The sequence below is a fragment of the Thalassophryne amazonica genome, chromosome 4 (genome assembly GCF_902500255.1).
Source record: "Thalassophryne amazonica chromosome 4, fThaAma1.1, whole genome shotgun sequence".
NCBI lineage: Eukaryota > Metazoa > Chordata > Actinopteri > Batrachoidiformes > Batrachoididae > Thalassophryne > Thalassophryne amazonica.
Genome location: NC_047106.1, coordinates 35704130 through 35725130, shown reverse-complemented (window position 1 = coordinate 35725130; position 21001 = coordinate 35704130). Strand labels below are relative to the sequence as shown.

At 39.3% G+C, this 21001-nt stretch overlaps 1 protein-coding gene across 2 annotated transcripts in view; it reads right to left on the bottom strand.

Annotated features, from left to right (window-relative positions):
- Positions 1–21001, bottom strand: part of zgc:172282 (leucine-rich repeat and fibronectin type III domain-containing protein 1-like protein) — an 844427-nt gene that overhangs the window by 297445 nt on the left and 525981 nt on the right. For both annotated transcript variants that reach the window (XM_034169381.1, XM_034169382.1), the window contains exon 8: positions 19628–20008. In XM_034169381.1, the coding sequence (XP_034025272.1) occupies positions 19628–20008 (381 nt within the window). The remainder of the gene's footprint in view (positions 1–19627; positions 20009–21001) is intronic.

The following is a 21001-nucleotide window of genomic DNA, read 5'->3' as shown; positions in this document are numbered from 1 at the left end:
CTGGTTCATCACAGAGAAACATGCCATATGGCCAGAATATCAAAGCTGATGCTACCTCACAATGCAAGTGATATGCCTCATGTTACGCTCCCTCAGGAACTGCTCATTTAACACAATGTCATTCCATCAGAACCCAAGGATCCGCCAAAGACACCTAGCACAACAGACATCCAGTCATCGCCTTAGGTCATGAGTTACACCCAGTTTACACCAAGTCCATAACCAAGTTGCGATTGAAAAATGGCCTCTGCTCCCTGTCACTCTCACTGACCCACTGGGGTTGCAGGCTGGTCACAATGGGGTCTTCATGGTCGGAAAAAAGATCCCTCTTGGTCGTCATCACTCTCCATCACTCCTCATCAGTTGTGCAACCAGTTAACAGATACATGGGTCTCATAATTGGTCTTGATAAACTCTCACGTGTCTCAACTCACTCTGAATTTGATCCTATAGGTCATAATAGACTCTCAATTGACTCTGCATGGGGCTACATCAATGATCGTGGATATTAACATATTTTTCACTTGCACAATGCAATGAAAGCTTGGTGTAAACGCAAATAACAGATCACAAAGGAGATCAGCCAAGACTTGTGAGAGTTGACAAAATGTCATGATCTTATAGGTCTTATATAGGTCTCAGTCTGGTGTAAATGGGACATTCACATCCAAGTCTCACAACCATATAGAAAGACAGGAAGCACCAGGAACCTAAAGACTAGGAGCTTTGTTCTTCTGCAAAATATTAGTATAGCCAAACACCTCTGTCCAGTACCACCTGTCTCCATAACCTCTTCACAGGCATCTCTTTGAATGTCACAACCAATGAACATTTCTACATGTTCAACACCTTCACACCCTACAGACACACTTGTGATGAGAAAAATGTATCTGTTGGACTACGTAATGAGGAAGTCATTAAAATCCTGAATCTTGGTCGTGATCCAGGCAAATCACAAATTCCCACTCCTCACTCAGCTTCTTAAGTGCTCCAATCAAAGCATGTGCTGATTCCTCAGAGATCACAACATCATCCTCAGAGTCAAGGTCAGTGAACCCTTTCTTTTCTCCAAAACCAGCCCAAACATCCAGCAGAGCAGAGGTCAAAACACATCCTTGGTAAACGCCCCTGCCTGCACTCTGCACAGGACTCATAGTAACTGTGAACAGCCCAGACATGATGTCCAGCAACGTATTGTAATAGCACACATGGGAAGCCTAGGTAATTGCTTTCTTTGTGATATATTGTCCTCCTCGGAGTAATAACATGCTATGCTATGCTAGGCTAAGTCTGCTCTGAGTTGCTCCTACTGTGTTTCCAGGCCCTGGAATGTAGCACTGTTGACAGTAGCAATATTGTAAAAACAAACAACCACACAACCACCTTTGAATGTCAGTTGAGACATCATTGTACATAAACTACCCTTAACCATTCAGGCTGCTGTAAACCTGCTACAATAGTAAACTACAGTCCCTTTATTTAGAGAGTAGCAACATGACGACCCCCCCGCACCCAAAAAAACAAAACAAAAAAACAAAACAAAACTGGTCACATGACTCATGGTGCCATTGTGGGGACAAAATAGTGTTCACTGTTAAGCTGTCTGCATGTAAATCCAGCTATTTTATTATATTAATTTATTTTCTGAAAATGCTGGGTGTTACAGAGTTGCAGAAGCATAAATCAGATGGTAAATGAATTAAATAAATCATAAATTGTACATTTATGTAAATTTGATAGCTTAACTATTTTTATATTTATTTTGATAGTACCTGTACCTGGATGCGTTGCTGTATGTGGTTAAGATATAAAAAATAAAAAAATAAAAACATAAAAGATTCATTCAGTATAACCCCAATTCCAATGAAGTTGTGTAAAATGTAAATAAAAACAGAATACAATGAATAGAATACAAAATATCCTCTTCACCCTATATTCAACTGAATACACCACAAAGACAAGATATTTAATAAAACAGAAAAAAATACCTGGTGCAACACAGAAATAAGTGCTGAAAATTTTTAATAAGGTGCTGAAAACAAAATTATACAGAAGGACTAACGTTTTGACGTGAGGACCACATCTTCCTTTTTTTCTTTTTTTTCTCTTTTACAAGATATTTAATGTTCAAACTGATAAACTTTGCTGTTTTTGTGCAAATATTTGCTGAGTTTGAAATCGATGCCTGCAACATGTTTCAAAAAAGCTGGGACAGTGGTATGTTTACCACTGTGTTACATCACCTTTCCTTCTAACAACACTCAATAAGCGTTTGGGAATGAGGACACTAATTGTGAGTGTCATGATTGGGTACTAGACTGGCCCGCCTGCATTCCAGATCTGTCGCCCATTGGAAATGTGTGGCACATTATGAAGCCCAAAATACAACAACAGAGACCCTGGACTGTTGAACTGTTGAAGCTGTACATCAAGCAAAAATGGGAACGAATTTCACCTACAAAGCTTCAACAATTAGTGTCCTCAGTTCCCAAACGCTTATTGAGTGTTGTTAGAAGGAAATGTGATGTAACACAGTGGTAAACATACCACTGTCCCAGCTTTTTTGAAATGTGTTGCATTCATCCATTTCAAAATGAGCAAATATTTGCACAAAAACAATAAAGTTTATCAGTTTGAACATTAAATATCTTGTCTTTGTGGTGTATTGAATTGAATATACTGTAGGTTGAAGAGGATTTACAGATCATTGTATTCTGTTTTTATTTACATTTTACATAACGTCCCAACTTCACTGGAATTGGAGTTGTACATTCACAGTTCATTCACTCAGTAGACGTGATCTTGAGACAGCCATTCATGCTTTCATCAACTCCAGACTTGATTATTATAATGTACTTTATTCTGGCATTAATCAGTCTTCTCTTGCACATCTCCAATTGATGCAAAATGCTGCTGCTCGTCTTTTAACAAACACTTTTAGACGTGAGCATGTTACGCCCCCGTCCTGTATTCATTCCACTGGCTTCCAGTTCATTTTAGAATTGGTTTTAAGATTTTAATGTTTGTTTTTTAAAGATATTTATGGCCTTGCACCACCCTACTTCTCTGAAATTTTAACTTTGCGCACTTACAGTAGGACATTACAGGCATCTGGCCAGGTTTACTTCGATGTTCCGAGGTCAAGATACAAACGCTGGGGTGGTCATGCTTTTGCGGTAGCTGGCCCCAGACTGTGGAACAAGCTGTCTCTTGAATTACGTACTATTCTTGACCTAGCACTTTTTAAATCTAAGTTAAAAACTTATTTATTTAACCCTCTGGGGCCGATGCCGTCGTATACGACGGCTAAGACCAAGCTTTACTAAATTATAAATAACCTTTGAATGATATAATATAGAGACTTACTTTTTTTTTTTTTTTTTGCTGAAAAGTCAACTCTGCGGACTTTCAAGCCAGCCGTCAGCCATCTTTGTACTCCTCATAGAAGATGTGTGATGATGTGTGCAATGTGAGTGTCCAATCAGAATTGGTTCACCGTCCCATGGTTTTCCAAAATCCAATCATAGGGCAGATTTACCTCACGTGAAAAGCCAAAGATCATTTTCAGGAGTGATATGTTACTAGTTGGCCCGTTTGAATTGCCCCCTGGGTGCTCCAAAGAGTACATACTATTAGTACATACTCAGTGCGCCCTGTGCCATTATGCACAGCAATCAGTGAAAGTAGGAGCACACGGAGAGCCTCTGATGACAATCTCACATGCTCAAACAAGGAGTGTGTAACTATCAGCATTGCTCCACTAGTTTGCATGTGAATGTTACCGGATAACTCTGTTGCTTTCTCTGCATAAAGCACTGTTTACCATATCAAGGGACAACAAAACGCATAGACCATTTTGTATATATTGTTCAAAATGTGCATTGGTGTTTATTGCTTGAACTTTTTTGTTGTACAGCCTTTCACACAAGACCTCAAATTACTTTTATAAAGTGTCAAAACAGTTGTTTATTATAGTTCGCTGTGTGTTTTGAATAGATGTGTGCGGAAAATTATTTTTCGCTTCATTTTTCCTTGCCTATTTTTGATTGTAAACCTTTATTACACTTATAAAACACAACAAAAACATATATATTCTGAAAGCACTGGTTGTCCTGAAAAAAAAATAGAGACATAAAACTTGATTTTGGGATGCACGGAGAGCTGTTAACAGCAATAATAAAACATTTATGCCAGGCGAGGGAACTGTCCAAAAAATGCCCTCAGACCCCGGAGGCTTAAACTAGCTTTTAACACCTAGTGAGGAGGCGACATGTTCTATTTTTACATGTTTTAAAATTTTATTGTATATGTGTTTTATTTTTGTGAATTTGTGTTTTTCATGTTAAGCACTTTGGACACCAGTCGGTGCTGTAAAGCGCTCTATAAATAAATGATGATTGATTGGATTGATTCAGGAGTTCAGCACAATTGGCCCCAAAATAGCACCATGTTCTCACTCCCCCCCCAGGGCAGGACCACTGGCTTTGATTAAACGCAAGCTAAAAAAAAATCAGGTACTCACACATGCGCCAACACAACACCCAGCTCCACACATGCACAGTTGTGTACTTCAATAACATTGATTCGATATTGTTGGGGGCTTTGAAGCGCACATCTCACACAAGGGATAAATAACACACTGACAACCAGTTATTACACACACACATACGACGAGACACTTTGGGTGCTATAACAGCATTGATCGCAAGCTGTCAGGGGGCTTTGAGACTGCGTCAGAGGCTCCTCGCTTTGCTTTAAGCTCCTCAGAGAAGCCTCTGGCCGAACGGCATTCATTCTAAAGTGGAAATGGTACTAAATTAAGATTCCTACTTAAAATACATAGATAAGACATACAGAGCTGTGTGTGGATCACACAATGCTGTGATCTGCAGTCACTGTTGTAGCTGGACTAATTTATTCAGTTAGAATGTTATGCCAATAAGCACAAACTTGTTTTAGAATACATAATGTGCCTGAGAGAACCAAATTTTAATTAGGAGTTCATGACAGTATTGTTTGAAAAAAAAAAAAAAGAAATTGAGTGGTTAGTCATAATTGAATGGTTTGTCAAAAAATAAGTAGATGTTATTACGCTGACAAACCTGTTTATGAAAAGACAGACCAATTCATTTGTGTTGTGAGGATGTTTGTTGCCGCCCGACATTAGTCAGCATCATCCGCTGAAATGCATCAGATCACATCCAAACTGTCAATGAATGGATTATTATCGTGGACTTCCAGATTGGGTGTTGTTGAGTTGGAATTTTGTGCCACTGTCAATCTCGGTCCAATTTCTTTCCATTATGTATCTCCAAGGCTTCATTTTTGGTGCCATGATTGTTTTGGTCTCACCAACAGTTCTCACCAACAGCTTCAGACATGCATACCACCACCTACTGTATGGGAGTGTGTGGAATAATGCCATTAATTATTCTGTCTTTAATATACAGAACGTGAAACTCTCACTCATCTTCAACCGCTTACTCCAATTAAGAATCATGGGGGGCTGGAGCCTATCCCAGCAGCCACAGCGCATGAGATGGGACACACTCTGTCAGGGCTACATATAGACAAAAAAAAAACACATTCACACCCGCACACACACACCTACAAAGTTTCCAATGCACCTAACCTGCATGTCTTTGGATGTGGGAGGAAGCCAGAGCACCCGGAGGGAACCCTCGCAAACACAGGGAGAACATCCAAACTTCACACAGAAAGGCCACAAGTGGGAATCGATCCCATGACCTTCTTGCTGTGAGGCAACAGAGCTAGCCATTAAGCAACTGTGCTTCCCAAATGTGAAACAATAAAATGAAAAATAAAATAATCAAAAAGTATAATAAACATCACATCATGTGGGAAAGAGTACGTTAGATCATTTTAGCCCAAACATACAGCACTTTTAAGACTGAACAAGAGACATCTGTGAGTGGTGTAGTTTATTTATGGCCTACAAACACAGCATTGCTGTGTTGATTCGAAGAAGGGTACTGTATTTCGATGGCCTCAGATGAAGCCCTAACATAAGAAGAAAAATTTGCATTTTTTTGACTGGCTGCTTGAGGCTGGCTCCAAAACAGAGCACATTCACATAGGACTCCATGTTAAAATGTCCAGCTTTAGAGTAGAATAATGTTTACTGCCTGGTTTTGGTCTGTATAGTTAGTTTCTTCCTCCATGACAACTGGACAGGGGGTGGATTTTTTTTCTAACTTTTAAGTTGAGGGCATTTTAAGAACCAAAGTTCTGTATAATTGGAGGCGTGGCCACTTTGAGTGACAGCAACTCAGCAGATTGTCTCTGACCGTAACTCAGTGTCCACTCGATGCGGCTGATAGCTGTTGTGCAGCACTGTGCTTATCCTTTAGGGGCATTTTATTACAACCCCAATTCCAATGAAGTTGGGATGTTGTGTAAAATGCAAATAAAAACAGAATACAATGATTAACAAATCCTCCTCAACCTATATTCAACTGAATACACCACAAAGACAAGATATTTAATGTTCAAACTGATAAACTTTATTGTTTTTGTGCAAATATTTGTTCATTTTGAAATGGATGCCTGCAACACATTTCAAAAAAGCTGGGACGGGGCAACAAAAGACTGGGAAAGTTGATGAATGCTCAAAGAACACCTGATTGGAAACAGGTGAGTGTCATGAGTGGGTATGAAAGGAGCATCCCCAAAAGGCTCAGCCTTTCACAAGCAAAGATGGGGTGAGGATCACCACTTTGTGAACAACTGCGTGAAAAAATAGTCCAACAGTTTAAGAACAATGTTTCTCAATGTTCAATGGAATTTAGGGAACTTTCTACACATAAGCGGCAAGGCCGAAAACCAACCCTGAATGCCCGTGACCTTTGATCCCTCAGGTGTCACTGCATTAAAAACCGACATCATTGTGTAAAGGATCTTACTGCGCGGGCTCAGGAACACTTCAGAAAACCACTGTCAGTTAATACAGTTCGTCACTACATCTACATGTGCAAGTTAAAACTCTACCATGCAAAGCAAAAGGCATACATCAACAACATCCAGAAATGCCGTCGCCTTCTCTGGGCCCGAGCTCATTTGAAATGGACAGATGCAAAGTGGAAAAGTGTGCTGTGGTGTGATGAGTCCACATTTCAAATTGTTTTTGGAAATCATGGACGTCGTGTCCTCCGGACAATAAAATTTATCAGTTTGAACATTAAATATCTTGTCTTTGTAGTGTATTCAATTGAATATAGGTTGAAGAGGATTTGCAGATCATTGTATTCTGTTTTTATTTACATTTTACACAACGCCCCAACTTCCATGGAATTGGGGTTGTACAAACACATGGAATAATATGGCTTATTGTATGGTGAAATTTTCTAATGGATCATCTCAGACGTCTCTGCTGCAATGTTTGTTTGGTGTTTAATGTTGTGTTTGGTGTGTAATGTTTAATGCTAACAGCGTTAGCTCTTTTCCCAGGTATCAGTAGCATGAACTGTTAGATCCTGTTAATGCAGGATTACTGAGAAAATAAGCGGCTCGTAACTTTTAACTTCCACACCAAGGCATATTTTTTATGAGAACCACTCCACAGTCCACAAAAATATACACCGAGGTTAGCCTGTTAACTTAGGTGGTTCAGACTCAAAGAGAGGGGTGAGTTCAGACTTCTTTCATCAGACACTGAGCCACCTATGCTCCACCCCTTTAAGCATTAATAAGTTCCACATGAATCAGTGTTGCTTCTGCTGCCAACATGGCGACACCCAGATATGGGCTTCATATCGGCTGTGGGGATGGACCAATTGTCTTCCTGGGTGATGGGATACAGAAATGCAGTGATGTGCAACATCAACGTATGCTCCCCCACTTGACTTGATTACCCTTCAAGGTGGCCAATTCTTATGTGTTTAGCCTGGTGGCTAGAAATCTGGTGGCAACATTTCAGGAGATTTTTTTAATGAAAGACGTGCGGACGGGTCCGCGCGTCGGGACACAGCCGACGCGGTGCGGCGGCACAGGAAAAACACCTCTGTGTTGATAACCATTTGTAAAATCCAGGCGGCTTTTGATGGCTTTCAGTGGAGTGAGTATATGAGAAATAGTTTAACAGCTGGACATGTTCCAACTTGTCCTTAAGGCTTCCAACAGAGGTGTTTTTCCTGTGGCGGAGCGTCGCGGCGGCTGCAATCCGTCCGCACGTCTTTCATTAAAAAAATCTCCTTTAACAGTGGAATATCCGGATAAAATGCAGAAACCGACTTCTTCTGAAACTTCTCTGTTCTCTCACGACGTCCTGGATCAATAGAGCCTGAAATGTGGAGGTTTTCAGCCTGAAACAGGCTGACGACGGCACCTGGGAGCACTGCGTGACGTCTCGCACCGTGGAAAGTCCTTAAAGCGACAGTATCACCTCAAAATTTCTCATCAGCCGTTAAAATTTTCACTGAAAACCAGCTTAATTTTTCGAACCGTGTCCACTTCGATGTGTCTCACAGGTTTAGAAAAAATTTTGATCAAACAAAGCGCAAGTCTCTCAGCAACTTCTCAGACAAAGGAATTCTGACGAGGGGCTGGATGACTCCTCAGACAAGGAGTGCTCACAGGCGAATTACGTCACCGACAGGAGTGGAAAAACTCACGCATGCGCACGAGGGTTCAAGCATGTCTGACGTAAAAACATATGAATGAAATCCATATAGTTTTTGAAAAAAATAAAAAGGACCTATACTTTATTGACAGACCTCGTATGTACCTAAGTATATTATACTCAGCAGACTCTGTGGTGTTATTATACATTTTACACCTTTGAATTCCTGCAGGTGAGTCTGGAAACTTTGCACATAAACCCGATCAAAGGTTTGCTGATGCTTGGACTAATTCGACACTTAAAACTTTGAATAACCAACAGCAACATAAAAATGTTAAGCAGAAAGTCTCTGAGGCCCCCAATTTGTTGTTATCTTTTTCTCCATTTCCTGTCTTGTCTCCTCCTCAGCACTTTGTTCTCGCTCTCTTTGAGCCTCAACCTTCCTAATGGATATTGACCAAAGAAAGGCAGCGAGCAGGAAGTGTACACCGTGTCTGTGTGCATTTCTCTTTACACAGAGCCAAGCTGCTGCTGTAACGATGCATCGTAATGGGTATTAATGTGACAACATGATTCAGTTGGAATTATTGTATCAATGCCACATTACAATTTGATTAGTGGATTAATCTAATGCAGGTTACACCTTTACACTGCTCGTGTATTGTGCCACAGTACACGCTGAGATTTTTGTTTTCTTGAAACCACCATGTATCATTTATGTTGCACAGCCAACACTATGTTGTGATCTGCCTTGGTCCTTTGCCCTGTCTGTTCTTTTGTGAGTTGTTCGTGTTTCCCCTCCAGGTGGTGTGCTGCAGAGCTGAGGAACACCTGAGATTCACCATCTCCTCGCACCTGATGCTCATGAGTTCTTGATCATGAGCGGGCTACTTAAACCACGGCTCTGAGCTCAGTCTTTGCCACAGTCTTCCGTGATCTCGCCAGAGTCTTCCGTGACCTTGGCCTCATCCGATTCTACTTTGATTCTCCATGATCGTTATGTCATAATTTCTGCCACTTCCATGCACTCTGACTTCTGAGCTTCCCATCTCAAGGTAATCTGGCCTCCCCTATTTTCCGAAATAGAGCTTGTTGACCTTTTGGTGTTTCCAGACGCCTTCCTGCGCGGCTTCCACGCTGCACTGCTCCTGGCTTCCATGCCAACTACCAGCACTATGGCACTTTGGAACTCACTCTGCCTCTGCCAGTCATCAATTTTGACCAGACTGGTACCACTGAAGGTGACCAAATGACAATTAGAATCCAGACTCAGTGTACCATGGCCTACACAAAAATATATGATAACCATCGCAGGGTGGTAGCTGCTGTGATGCTCCAAAATGCTCCAATCATGTTGCAAGCTATATCACATTATTTTTCTGATCATAATAATTCCAAAAACGTATAGTTTGGACTATCTATGACTGAATGTTCTGGAGTTATGGGGTAAAAATATCAAAAATGGTGACAAAGGTAAGTTTCAGTTTGTACAGGGGTCAAAAGTTGAAGTTGCTCCAATTTCAGTAAAAAAAATGATGCAAATTATTGGTTGAAATAACAGGATTAAGAAATGGAATAGTTTTGACTGTGATGAATGTTTGGTCTTCAAAGTAAAGGTCAAACAAGGTTGACGTCCATTGAATTCAATGACAGGTGGTATATGTTACCCTGTAACATGATAAGTAAGCATGACTATCCCTTATTAGAACCCTATAAACCCAAACAATAATTTGGGTTTATAGTTGTTATAAATAATTTGACAGAAAAATAAATAAGCAAATAAACAATGATTGAAATACTAATTATTAATATAATGTAATACATGATGTTTGTAGCACAGAAAAAAAAACAAATTCCATCAAACTATTTTGTGCCCCCCCACCCAAAAAAAAAAAAAAAATCACATGATGCACAGTAGACAAAAAATAATTTAGCCACAAATGGGGTGTCTGATTGCTTCATTTTGTACAGATTAAGAACTCAAAAATAAATGATTAGAACATCAATGCTTTTAAATTAGCTTTACATCTATCATTTAATTGTGGCCAAATGAATAATACTGATTACATTCACAAAAATGTTAAAAAATGTTATGTTCATATGTTCACTGATTGCAACTTTTATGTACAAAAAGTAATATCCAAACAATGCTCAAAGGGTAATATTCAAACAATACTCAAAGGAGAGCTGCACCTCGAACATAAAAAAACACTTCCTTAATGGGGCTGAGTATGTCCTCAAACCATCAATGTTCTTTACACAAATGCACATTACACATCGTAGTTGTTTTTTGTTGTTGTTTAATGCCAGAATATATATCTATTACCTAAGACAGCTTCAAGAAAAACAGGAAGGCACTCTTGTGTGTTGAGCATCTTCGTTAATAATTTGTACCAAGGCTACGTGTTGGATTGATCACTTGGGAATTTGGGTAAATAGAATTTAGTGGTTATGTTTTCCAAATTAAAAGTTGGAAGGTTCATAATTTATGCACAATATTGAGTGGGTGTGGGTTTTTTTGTTTGTTTGTTTGTTTGTTTTTTATTCTGATTGCTTAGGGAAGAAATATGAAAAAGAGCTCGCTGACAAAAAACAAATGATATGCCAGCCGGGGCATAAAAAATTACAACAGTCAATACTCACTCACTCACTCTTCAACTGTTTATGCGAGATTGGGTCAGGAATAATCAAAACTCTGTTCAATAAAATATGGGGGCCTTAGAGGATCTTGGTGAAACCAATCACACTCAACTTCCAACCAGTCTGAGATACTCATTTAGAAGATCTAGTTCAAATTTAGTGAAAATCAGACAAATTTTGTTGAAGTTGTCCTGTCCATAAGAATATCTGATGCATGCACAGATGGAGTGCAATTCTATACCCCCTTCTGTCCTTATTGCCCAGAGGGGGACATTCACATTCACACGCTTGGTGTGACAATCATAAACTCCAGATTAATAGGAACAAGACGGTGGAGATGATGCTGGATCCCAGATCAGCTGGTGATCATAGCCCTGTTGTCATACACAACCTTACAATTAACTAGGTGACCTCCTACAAATACCTTGGTGTTCACATTGACAGTAACTTAAGCTGGCAGACACAGGTTAACTCCATCTGCACCAGAATTCATCAACGTCTTCACTTGCTGCACAGACAATGATTAATGAACAAGCTTAAAATTGCACTTTTTTCTTGCCTTTTCTGTCATAGGCTAAATTTTGCACATCTGTCTGGTTGAATGGTTAAGTTGTTAAATGGCTGTGTTGTTTTAGTAATTTATAGATGGTTGGTTGCAGTGATTTTATGCTTTTTCACTGTTTTAAAGGTTATTTTATTGCTGGTTGTATTTATTTTTTGTGGTTTTTATTATTTTAAATGTTTGTTTTGTTTTATTGTTTGTGCAGTAGAACCCCCCCCCCCCAACCCCCCCATGCACCAAGTCAAATTTCTCCAAAGGGATACAATAAATAAAGAACTTTGAACTTTAATGATCTCTCAGATTGGCCATCTTTGTTGATATTTAGATTTAACAGCAAAATAGCAAGAAAGAAAGATAGATGAAACTTAAAGTAATATAAAACAAGGACATTAGTTGGGAAGAGTGTTCACAAACCAGGTCACTTGATCAACCCTTAATTTCTCCTGATTGCCATGATGCAACATGCTTAATATCCTTATCTCATTACAACTTTATTCTTATTTAAATCATTATAACAAAAAATTACCACATCTATTTTATTGTAACACATTTTGATGGTTCCAATTTGGATTTACACTGAGGAATATAGCTTCAATTTCTGTTTTCAATTATTTATTGATTTCTGATTATTATTACATTATTATCCATTAACTGAAGGGGTTTTGCTCCAATTGTGAGCCACTCCTTCATATGTTGAATTGCCCTTGTGCAAGGCACTGAAGCAAAAATTGCTCCTGGTGTGGTTGAGCTCCTTCCGTTACAGCTCCAGGTGTTCAGTGTGTGTCTGTGTGTGTGTGAGACATTACAGTAAAGAGCTTGAAAGGGGCTTTAGAAAAGTACTGCATTTATTTTGTACATTAGGCCACAGTGATTGTGAGAATAAACAAGGATGCTGTTGTATTAACAACGTGTCAAAGTGTAGAGAGCCATCTTTGCAGCCTGAGGCTCAAAGTCTGATTCAGGCACATGCACAGAAACAGTCAGGAGTGATTTGTACCTGCAGAGCTTCTAAGTGTAGCCAGTGTTGAGCAGGCAGGCGTGCACAGACGGGTGCTAAGCAGGAGACCCGTTTCTCTGCTTAGAATACTGAAAAGCTGCTTGTCTCTCGCAGTTAGCAAAACTGTCTGATTGAACAAGTGTTCTTGGAAATAAAATAATTAGTCTTCAGTAGAAACCTCAATTTTCATATCTTAAAAAGGTTTCTGCTTCCCCTGTCAGCATGGATGGATCAGACAAATGCAGTCAGGAGCACTGTACCTCTTCCAAGCCTTAGCTTTCCCAGAAAGATACAATCCCAGCTATCGCTCATGAAAATTCACTAAGGTATATCTTCCATATTATATTCCAATTCTAAGGTGGAACTATACTAGTATACTAAGGTATATCTGTATATCTAAAAGGAAGAGTAAAATAGAAGAGTAGAATAGAGTAGAGTAGAGCCACTTAGATACCTGATCTTGAAAACCAGGGATGGTAGGTTGAAAAGCTTTTTTATGTCATGGGAACTCTCCGTACCCACCCAAGCAGCTCAAGAAAAAGGTATATATAATAAATAATAAGACATAAGAAAGATAAGACATCATATCTATATATCTATATTTAAATATTAAGGGTAATAAACAACATATACAATAACTATGGTACTATAATATGTAATATACAGGAGTAGGTATTAAAACCAAAATATTAATACAGGAGAAGATTGTAGTATAGGTAATTTAGTATGTAGATTAGTAGTAAAATTAAATTATAGTTAGTAGGCTAAGCTATAAATCTGGTATTTTATTGTAGAAACAGAAGTTATGTAATGTGTATTATCTATCTAAAGTAACTCTGCTAACATACTATAGGAAAATAAAAAGCACAATCTATATGCTATCAAATGGAAACCTAAGAACTAAGGTACTATATGTTGATATCTTTAAAAAGAACACGTAAACTGATGAATCTTTAAAAATCTACACTATGTAAAATAAAATTGTAAATAACAAAAATAAGTAAAAATGTCCAAGAAAAGTTAAATTTGCAATCAGACAATTCTGCGGAGTATGAACGGCATCATGAATTTACTTCTACAATTATTCAAATCTTCAAATCATTGCACTGAATGAACTAATTTATTTATCCGGCACACAAATCTTAACACATCTTATCACAACTTAGCAGTATACCGCTGTGGCCAAAAGGGTGTAGGCAGAAGCAAAGCTTCTAAATAACCACCCCTTTTACTATAAAAAATAAAGAATGTGTGTGTGTGTATATATATATATATATATATATATATATATATATATATATATATATATACGAGGTCTATTAGAAAAGTATCCGACCTTATTTTTTTCAAAAACCATATGGATTTGAATCACGTGTGATTACATCAGACATGCTTGAACTCTCGTGGGCATGCGAGAGTTTTTTCACGCCTGTCGGTTACGTCATTCGCCTGTGGGCAGTCTTTGAGTGAGGAGTTGCCCACCCTCTCGTCGTTTTTTTCATTGTTTAGGAATGGCTCAGAGACTGCTGCTTTGTTTGATCAAAATTTTTTCAAAACTCTAAGGCACAACTGAGTGGACACCATTCGATAAATTCAGCTGGTTTTCGGTAAAACTTTTAACGGCTGATGAGAGATTTTGGTCTGCTAGTGTCGCTTTAAGGAGGGCCCACGGCGACTGACGGTGATCTGCGCTTGGAGGCGGCAGCGTCTCGCTGTTTCAAGTTGAAAACTTCCACTTTTCAGGCTCTGTTGACCCAGGAAGTCGTCAGAGAACAGAGAACTTTCAGAAGAAGTCGACATGAGCAGTTTATTTGGATATTCCATTGTTAATGGACATTTTGTAATGAAAGAACGTGCGGGCAGAGTCGCATGTCGGGCCGGACCCGACCGCGGGGGGTCGCGACAGGAAAAACACCTCCTTTGGAAACCTTAACGGGCAAGTTGGAACATGCCCAAGCTGTTAAACAATTTCTCAGTTACTCACTTGTTGAAAGCCATGAAAAGCCGCCTGAATTTTACAAATGGTTTTCAACACGGAGGTGTTTTTCCTGTCGTGGCGCACACAGATTCGCCGAGTCGTAACGGAAACAACTCGGCAAATTTGCGCGCACGTCTTTCATTAAAAAATGTCCTTAAACAGTGGAATGTCCGCATAAAGTCTGCATGCTGGCCTCTTCTGAATCTTCTCTGTTCTCTCACGACGTCCTGGGTGAATTAAGCCTTAAATTAGGATGTTTTCAGGTCGAAACAGGCCGACGACGGCGCCTGGAAGCGCTGCAGGACGTCCCGCTCTATGGGAAGTCCTTACAGCGACAGAAACACCCCATAATCTCTCATCAGCCGTTAAACTTTTCACTGAAAACCAGCTTAATTTCTCGAATAGTATCCACTCGGATATTCCTCACAGGTCCAGAAAAATTTTTGATAAAGCAACGCGCACCGTCTCGAGCAGCGTGTGAAACAAAGGAATTCAGCCGAGAGGGCAGGATCACATCTCACTCAAGGCCTGCCCACAGGGAAATGACGTCACCGATACACGTGAAAAAACTCACGCATGCGCACAAGGGTTCAAGCATGATTGGTGGAATCGCACGTCATTCAAATCCATATAGTTAAAAAAAAATAAAAGGCTCGGTTTATTGTCTAATAGACCTCGTATATATATATATATATATATATATATATATATATATATATATATATATATATATATATATATATATATATATATATACAGTGAGGAAAATAAGTATTTGAACAGTTAACAAGTTCAAACAGGTGCAATTAATACAGGTAAAGAGTGCAGAATAAGATGGTTTCTTAAAGAAAAATTAACAAGTCTGTGTGAGCCACAATTCTTGCTGGCTGGTAGGGGATCAAATACTTATTTGCAGCAGTAACATACAAATAAATTATTAAAAAATCATACATTGTGATTTCCGGATTTTTTTTTTTTTTTTTTTTAGATAATATATCTCACAGTGGACATGCACCTAAGATGAAAATTTCAGACCCCTGCATGATTTCTAAGTGGGAGAAGTTGCAAAATTGCAGAGTGTTCAAATACTTATTTTCCTCACTATATATATATAACAATAAATACCAAAGAAGTGTGCACGAACAATATAAATTACTCAATGAACTAAAATTTCAAAACACAACCACACAAAGAATACAACCCAAAAACAATAACAAAATTGGCAAACCTAATTCTTCAAACTATAACAAGTAATTTTATTCTTTTTGTCAAGCCTTTTAAAGCCAACTAAGGTACCAAGTAATTTAACGTTATAGGACAGTTATTCCAAATGTTAACACCTTTAACGGAAACATGACTTTTTACAGTAGTTTGGATCACTAATTTCTCAAAAAATAATATGCCTCTCAAATTATAACTGGAGTCCCTCATTTTAAACAGATCTTGGACATGCTGACGCAAAGGTTAATTTTTAACTTCATACATAATTTGTATTGTGATGTAATGAACTAAGTCCCATTATTTTAAAATATGTAAACAGGTAAATAATGAATCTGTTGGCTCGTTATACTACCCCTATCAAATGATGGGGGTAGTACAGCAGTGATGTGATCCTTTGCCTATTTTTCAAACCACATATCATTTGTTACTGATAATTCTTGTAGCTTTCTTTTGCAGCAAAAATATTGGATTAGTATTCATTTTATATGTGTTTTTCAAACCTCAATATAATAAGTCATATATGGAACAAGTCATGAATGATATAAAATAATTAATGAATGTTTGGAGAGGAAGTAGGGAGGAAGGAGTCATTATGCTGTGTGATTGTAGGCACTTCATTTACGGCCCAGAACCTGCACTGCATTTGCCTGTGATAGTCCAAGGACCACCACTCGTAGAAGTTCATATAAAAATGCCAAATAAATATTAAAGGCACGTCCCCTGATTTCCACAGAGGAAAATAGGATGGTAGATTCCTAAAGCCCCTGCCACACATAGCCAGAATGTGCAGGAAGCAGGCCGTCATGGCAAAAATGGTCATAATCCGGATGCAGTTCATTCAATGAACATTCCTGAATGTATGTATTTTATAGTTAAAGCCGGACCTTTGATAGTGTTATATTATTAATTTTTAAGTAGTGTAAACATTCTGATGATTACCATATTGTTCTGAATATAAGACAATGCTGATTATAAGACAATTGACTTTTCTAAATATGTTTTTTTAAATACTTTCTGAAGATCACATTTTATTAAGAAAATGCATTTATTTCAATTTAATGCTATTAAAAACAAATCTTATGAGCAGGCCCTTTTTGCTGCTGCATTTATGACCATGATAAGCTTTTATGAAGGATAGCTTTTCTTTTAAGATGTTTTATTGGGCTTGTCCTCTTCTAAAACTACAGTCTATCACATCATATTTCTTAGCTACTTGAGAGTTGTTTGATGACTCTGCTACATTTATGACCATGAACATTTGCATCATAACTTCTCAGTTGCTGGTAAACTTACCTGACTTTGACTTGCTCTCTTTTCAAGACAATCACTGTCTTTCTGTCATGCAGCAGTGTAAGCTACATAGGCGAGCTGGTTGCTTCCATCCCAGGAAGCACACTATTTTAATAGGCACTTGGTGGCAGATGTATATGAAATGTAAAAGGTTAGACACTGCTTGTTAGACAGCCCCATTTAAAAAATGTATTTCCAAGGAAAAAAAAACAAACAAACATAAACCACTATGTTATATTCAGAAAACTCCAGTTGCATTACTTGTCCTGTGATTTTACATGATATGTGTAAGCTGCTTTCTACCCTAGATTGTGTATTCAACACTGTTTAACGTATAATTAATTGAACATAACAGTATGCTACATGTAATGTTATGAAAATATGGCTGCAGTGTTTGCTTCAAGAATAAACAGGGGTGTACAGTAACACTAACAGTAGTTAGTGCGCTTGGTTTCAGTGCAGAAGGTTCCTGGCTCAAACTTCACCCCTGCCACATTTCAACATGTAATGTGGAGTTGCATCCGGCATAAAACCTGTGCCAATTCAACATGCAGGTCCACCTCGGATCCACTATGGTGGCCCCAAGTGAAAACAAGGGAGCAGCTGAAGGGACTTGCTGTTTCTTTCAAGAATAGATCAAATCAGACATCCCTGCTCTGTCCTTAGATGTTAAATCTCTCTACAATAAAAGCTTTTATCATTAAAATTTGGTAAGTGGCTATATTCATCGCATTTGGCCATCATTTTCATCAAACCTAACAATGGCTCTGTCTTTAACATTTCAGTTGATGACACTTTTATGAGTCGCTGACCAGCTACTCTCCACTCGTATCATCTGTCAGCCACTCTCATAGAGCAGCTGTTGAAGTCTGATAACTGTGACACAGAAGACCAGAAGCTTATACTGGCAGCACACACACACATTCCCAAACTGGCACACATACAGACAACACACCCTAAAATCTTCCATACTGTTGGCACCAGATATGGGATCCACATCAGACATACGAGGGCTGTCAATAAAGTAACGGTCCTTTTTATTTTTTTCAAAAACTATATGGATTTCATTCATATGTTTTTACGTCAGACATGCTTGAACCCTCGTGCGCATGCGTGAGTTTTTCCATGCCTGTCGGTGACGTCATTCGCCTGTGAGCACTCCTTGTGGGAGGAGTCGTCCAGCCCCTCGTCGGAATTCCTTTGTCTGAGAAGTTGCTGAGAGACTGGCGCGTTGTTTGATCAAAATTTTTTCTCAACCTGTGAGACACATCGAAGTGGACACGGTTCGAAAAATTAAGCTGGTTTTCAGTGAAAATTTTAACGGCTGATGAGAGATTTTGAGGTGATTCTGTCGCTTTAAGGACTTCCCACGGTACGAGACGTCGCTCAGCGCTCTCAGCCGCCGTCGTCAGCCTGTTCAAGCTGAAAACCTCCACATTTCAGGCTCTATTGATCCAGGACGTCGTGAGAGAACAGAGAAGTTTCAGAAGAAGTCGGTTTCAGCATTTTATCCGGATATTCCACTGTTAAAGGAGATTTTTTTAATGAAAGACGTGCGGACGGATCCGCGCGTCGGACGCAACGCTCCGCCACAGGAAAAACACCTCTGTTGAAAGCCTTAAGGACAAGTTGGAACATGTCCTGCCTGTTAAACAATTTCTCATATACTCACTCCACTGAAAGCCATCAAAAGCCGCCTGGATTTTACAAATGGTTATCAACACGGAGGTGTTTTTCCTGTGCCGCCGCACCGCGTCGGCTGCGTCCCGACGCGCGGACCCGTCCGCACGTCTTTCATTAAAAAAATCTCCTTTAACAGTGGAATATCCAGATAAAATGCTGAAACCGACTTCTTCTGAAACTTCTCTGTTCTCTCACGACGTCCTGGATCAATAGAGCCTGAAATGTGGACGTTTTCAGCTTGAACAGGCTGACGACGGCGGCTGAGAGCGCAGCGCGACGTCTCGCACCATGGGAAGTCCTTAAAGCGACAGAATCACCTCAAAATCTTTCATCAGCCGTTAAAATTTTCACTGAAAACCAGCTTAATTTTTCGAACCGTGTCCACTTCGATGTGTTTCACAGGTTTAGAAAAAATTTTGATCAAACAACGCGCCAGTCTCTCAGCAACTTCTCAGACAAAGGAATTCCGACGAGGGGCTGGACGACTCCTCCCACAAGGAGTGCTCACAGGCGAATGACGTCACCGACAGGCGTGGAAAAACTCACGCATGCGCACGAGGGTTCAAGCATGTCTGACGTAAAAACATATGAATGAAATCCATATAGTTTTTGAAAAAAATAAAAAGGACCGTTGCTTTATTGACAGACCTCGTAATATTATTTGAAAGATTCACAGACCTGTAAACCAGCGTGTCATCTCCAGAGCTGTTGTACTGGACCTGGAACATCCTGACTCCAGATGTGGGACTCTGACTAGTCCATCTAATGAGGGCAGAGTTTCCTGTCAGCTCTACCAATGAAACCCGCCGGTCTGTTCCTCTCGTCTCATTGTTAGGTAGCGCCACCTTTGAGGAGGTTAGGATGTCAGAGGGTGCCGGGTCAGAGGATGGGTCTCGGCTCCGGCTCGTGCTGTTTGCCAGATGTGGCACAGGCGTGACAATGAGCTCCACACTTCCTGTGGATTCACCCGCAGCATTGGAGGCAATGCAGGTGAAGTTTCCAGAATCCTTCAGGGATGTCACATTGATTTCCAGGCTTCCATTGGGGAAAACCAGTGTTCTGAAACAAATGTAATCAACAGGTTTAAATTAGCTATAAACAAAGAAGTTATTGTTTCTCCTTAAGTCATATTCAAAATTTCTTTATTGTCATTTCACCTTGTGAAAGGTACAAAGAGGAATGACATTTTCTTGCCACTGTCCCCATGCAAAACCAAAGATGAGTAAAAATAAAATAGCAAATATACATACTAAAAAAAGATATACTGTGTGTGTGCAAATTGCAGGGTGGAAACATGAAAATATAAAATAACAGATATACTATAAATACTATGATTAACAGAATATACTACAACCCCAATTCCAGTGAAGTTGGGATGTTGTGTAAAATGCAAAAAAAAAAAACCCAGAATACAATGATTTGCAAATCCTCTTCAACTTATATTCAATTGAATACACCACAAAGACAAGATATTTAATGTTCAAACTGATAAACGTTATTGTTTTTGGCAAATATTCACACATTTTGAAATAGATGCCTGCATCACATTTCAAAAAAGTTGGGTCAGTGGTATGTTTACCACTGTGTTACATCACCTTTCCTTCTAACAACACTCAATAAGCGTTTGGGAACTGAGGACACTAATTGTTGAAGCTTTGTAGGTGGGATTCTTTCCCATTCTTGCTTGATGTGCGACTTCAGTTGTTCAACAGTCCGGGATCTCCATAATGCGCCACAAATTTTCAATGGGCAACAGGTCTGTCTAGTACCCACACTCTTTTACTATGAAGCCACACTGTTGTAACACGTTCAGAATGTGTCTTGGCATTGTCTTGCTGAAATAAGCAGGGACGTCTCTGAAAAAGACATTGCTTGGATGGCAGCATGTGTTGCTCTAAAACCTGGATGTACCTTACATCATTGATGGTGCCATCACAGATGTGTAAGTTGTCCATGCCATGGGCACTAACACACCCCCATACCATCACAGATGCTGGCTTTTGAACTTTGTGCTGGTAACAATCTGGATGGTCTTTTTCCTCTTTTGTCTGG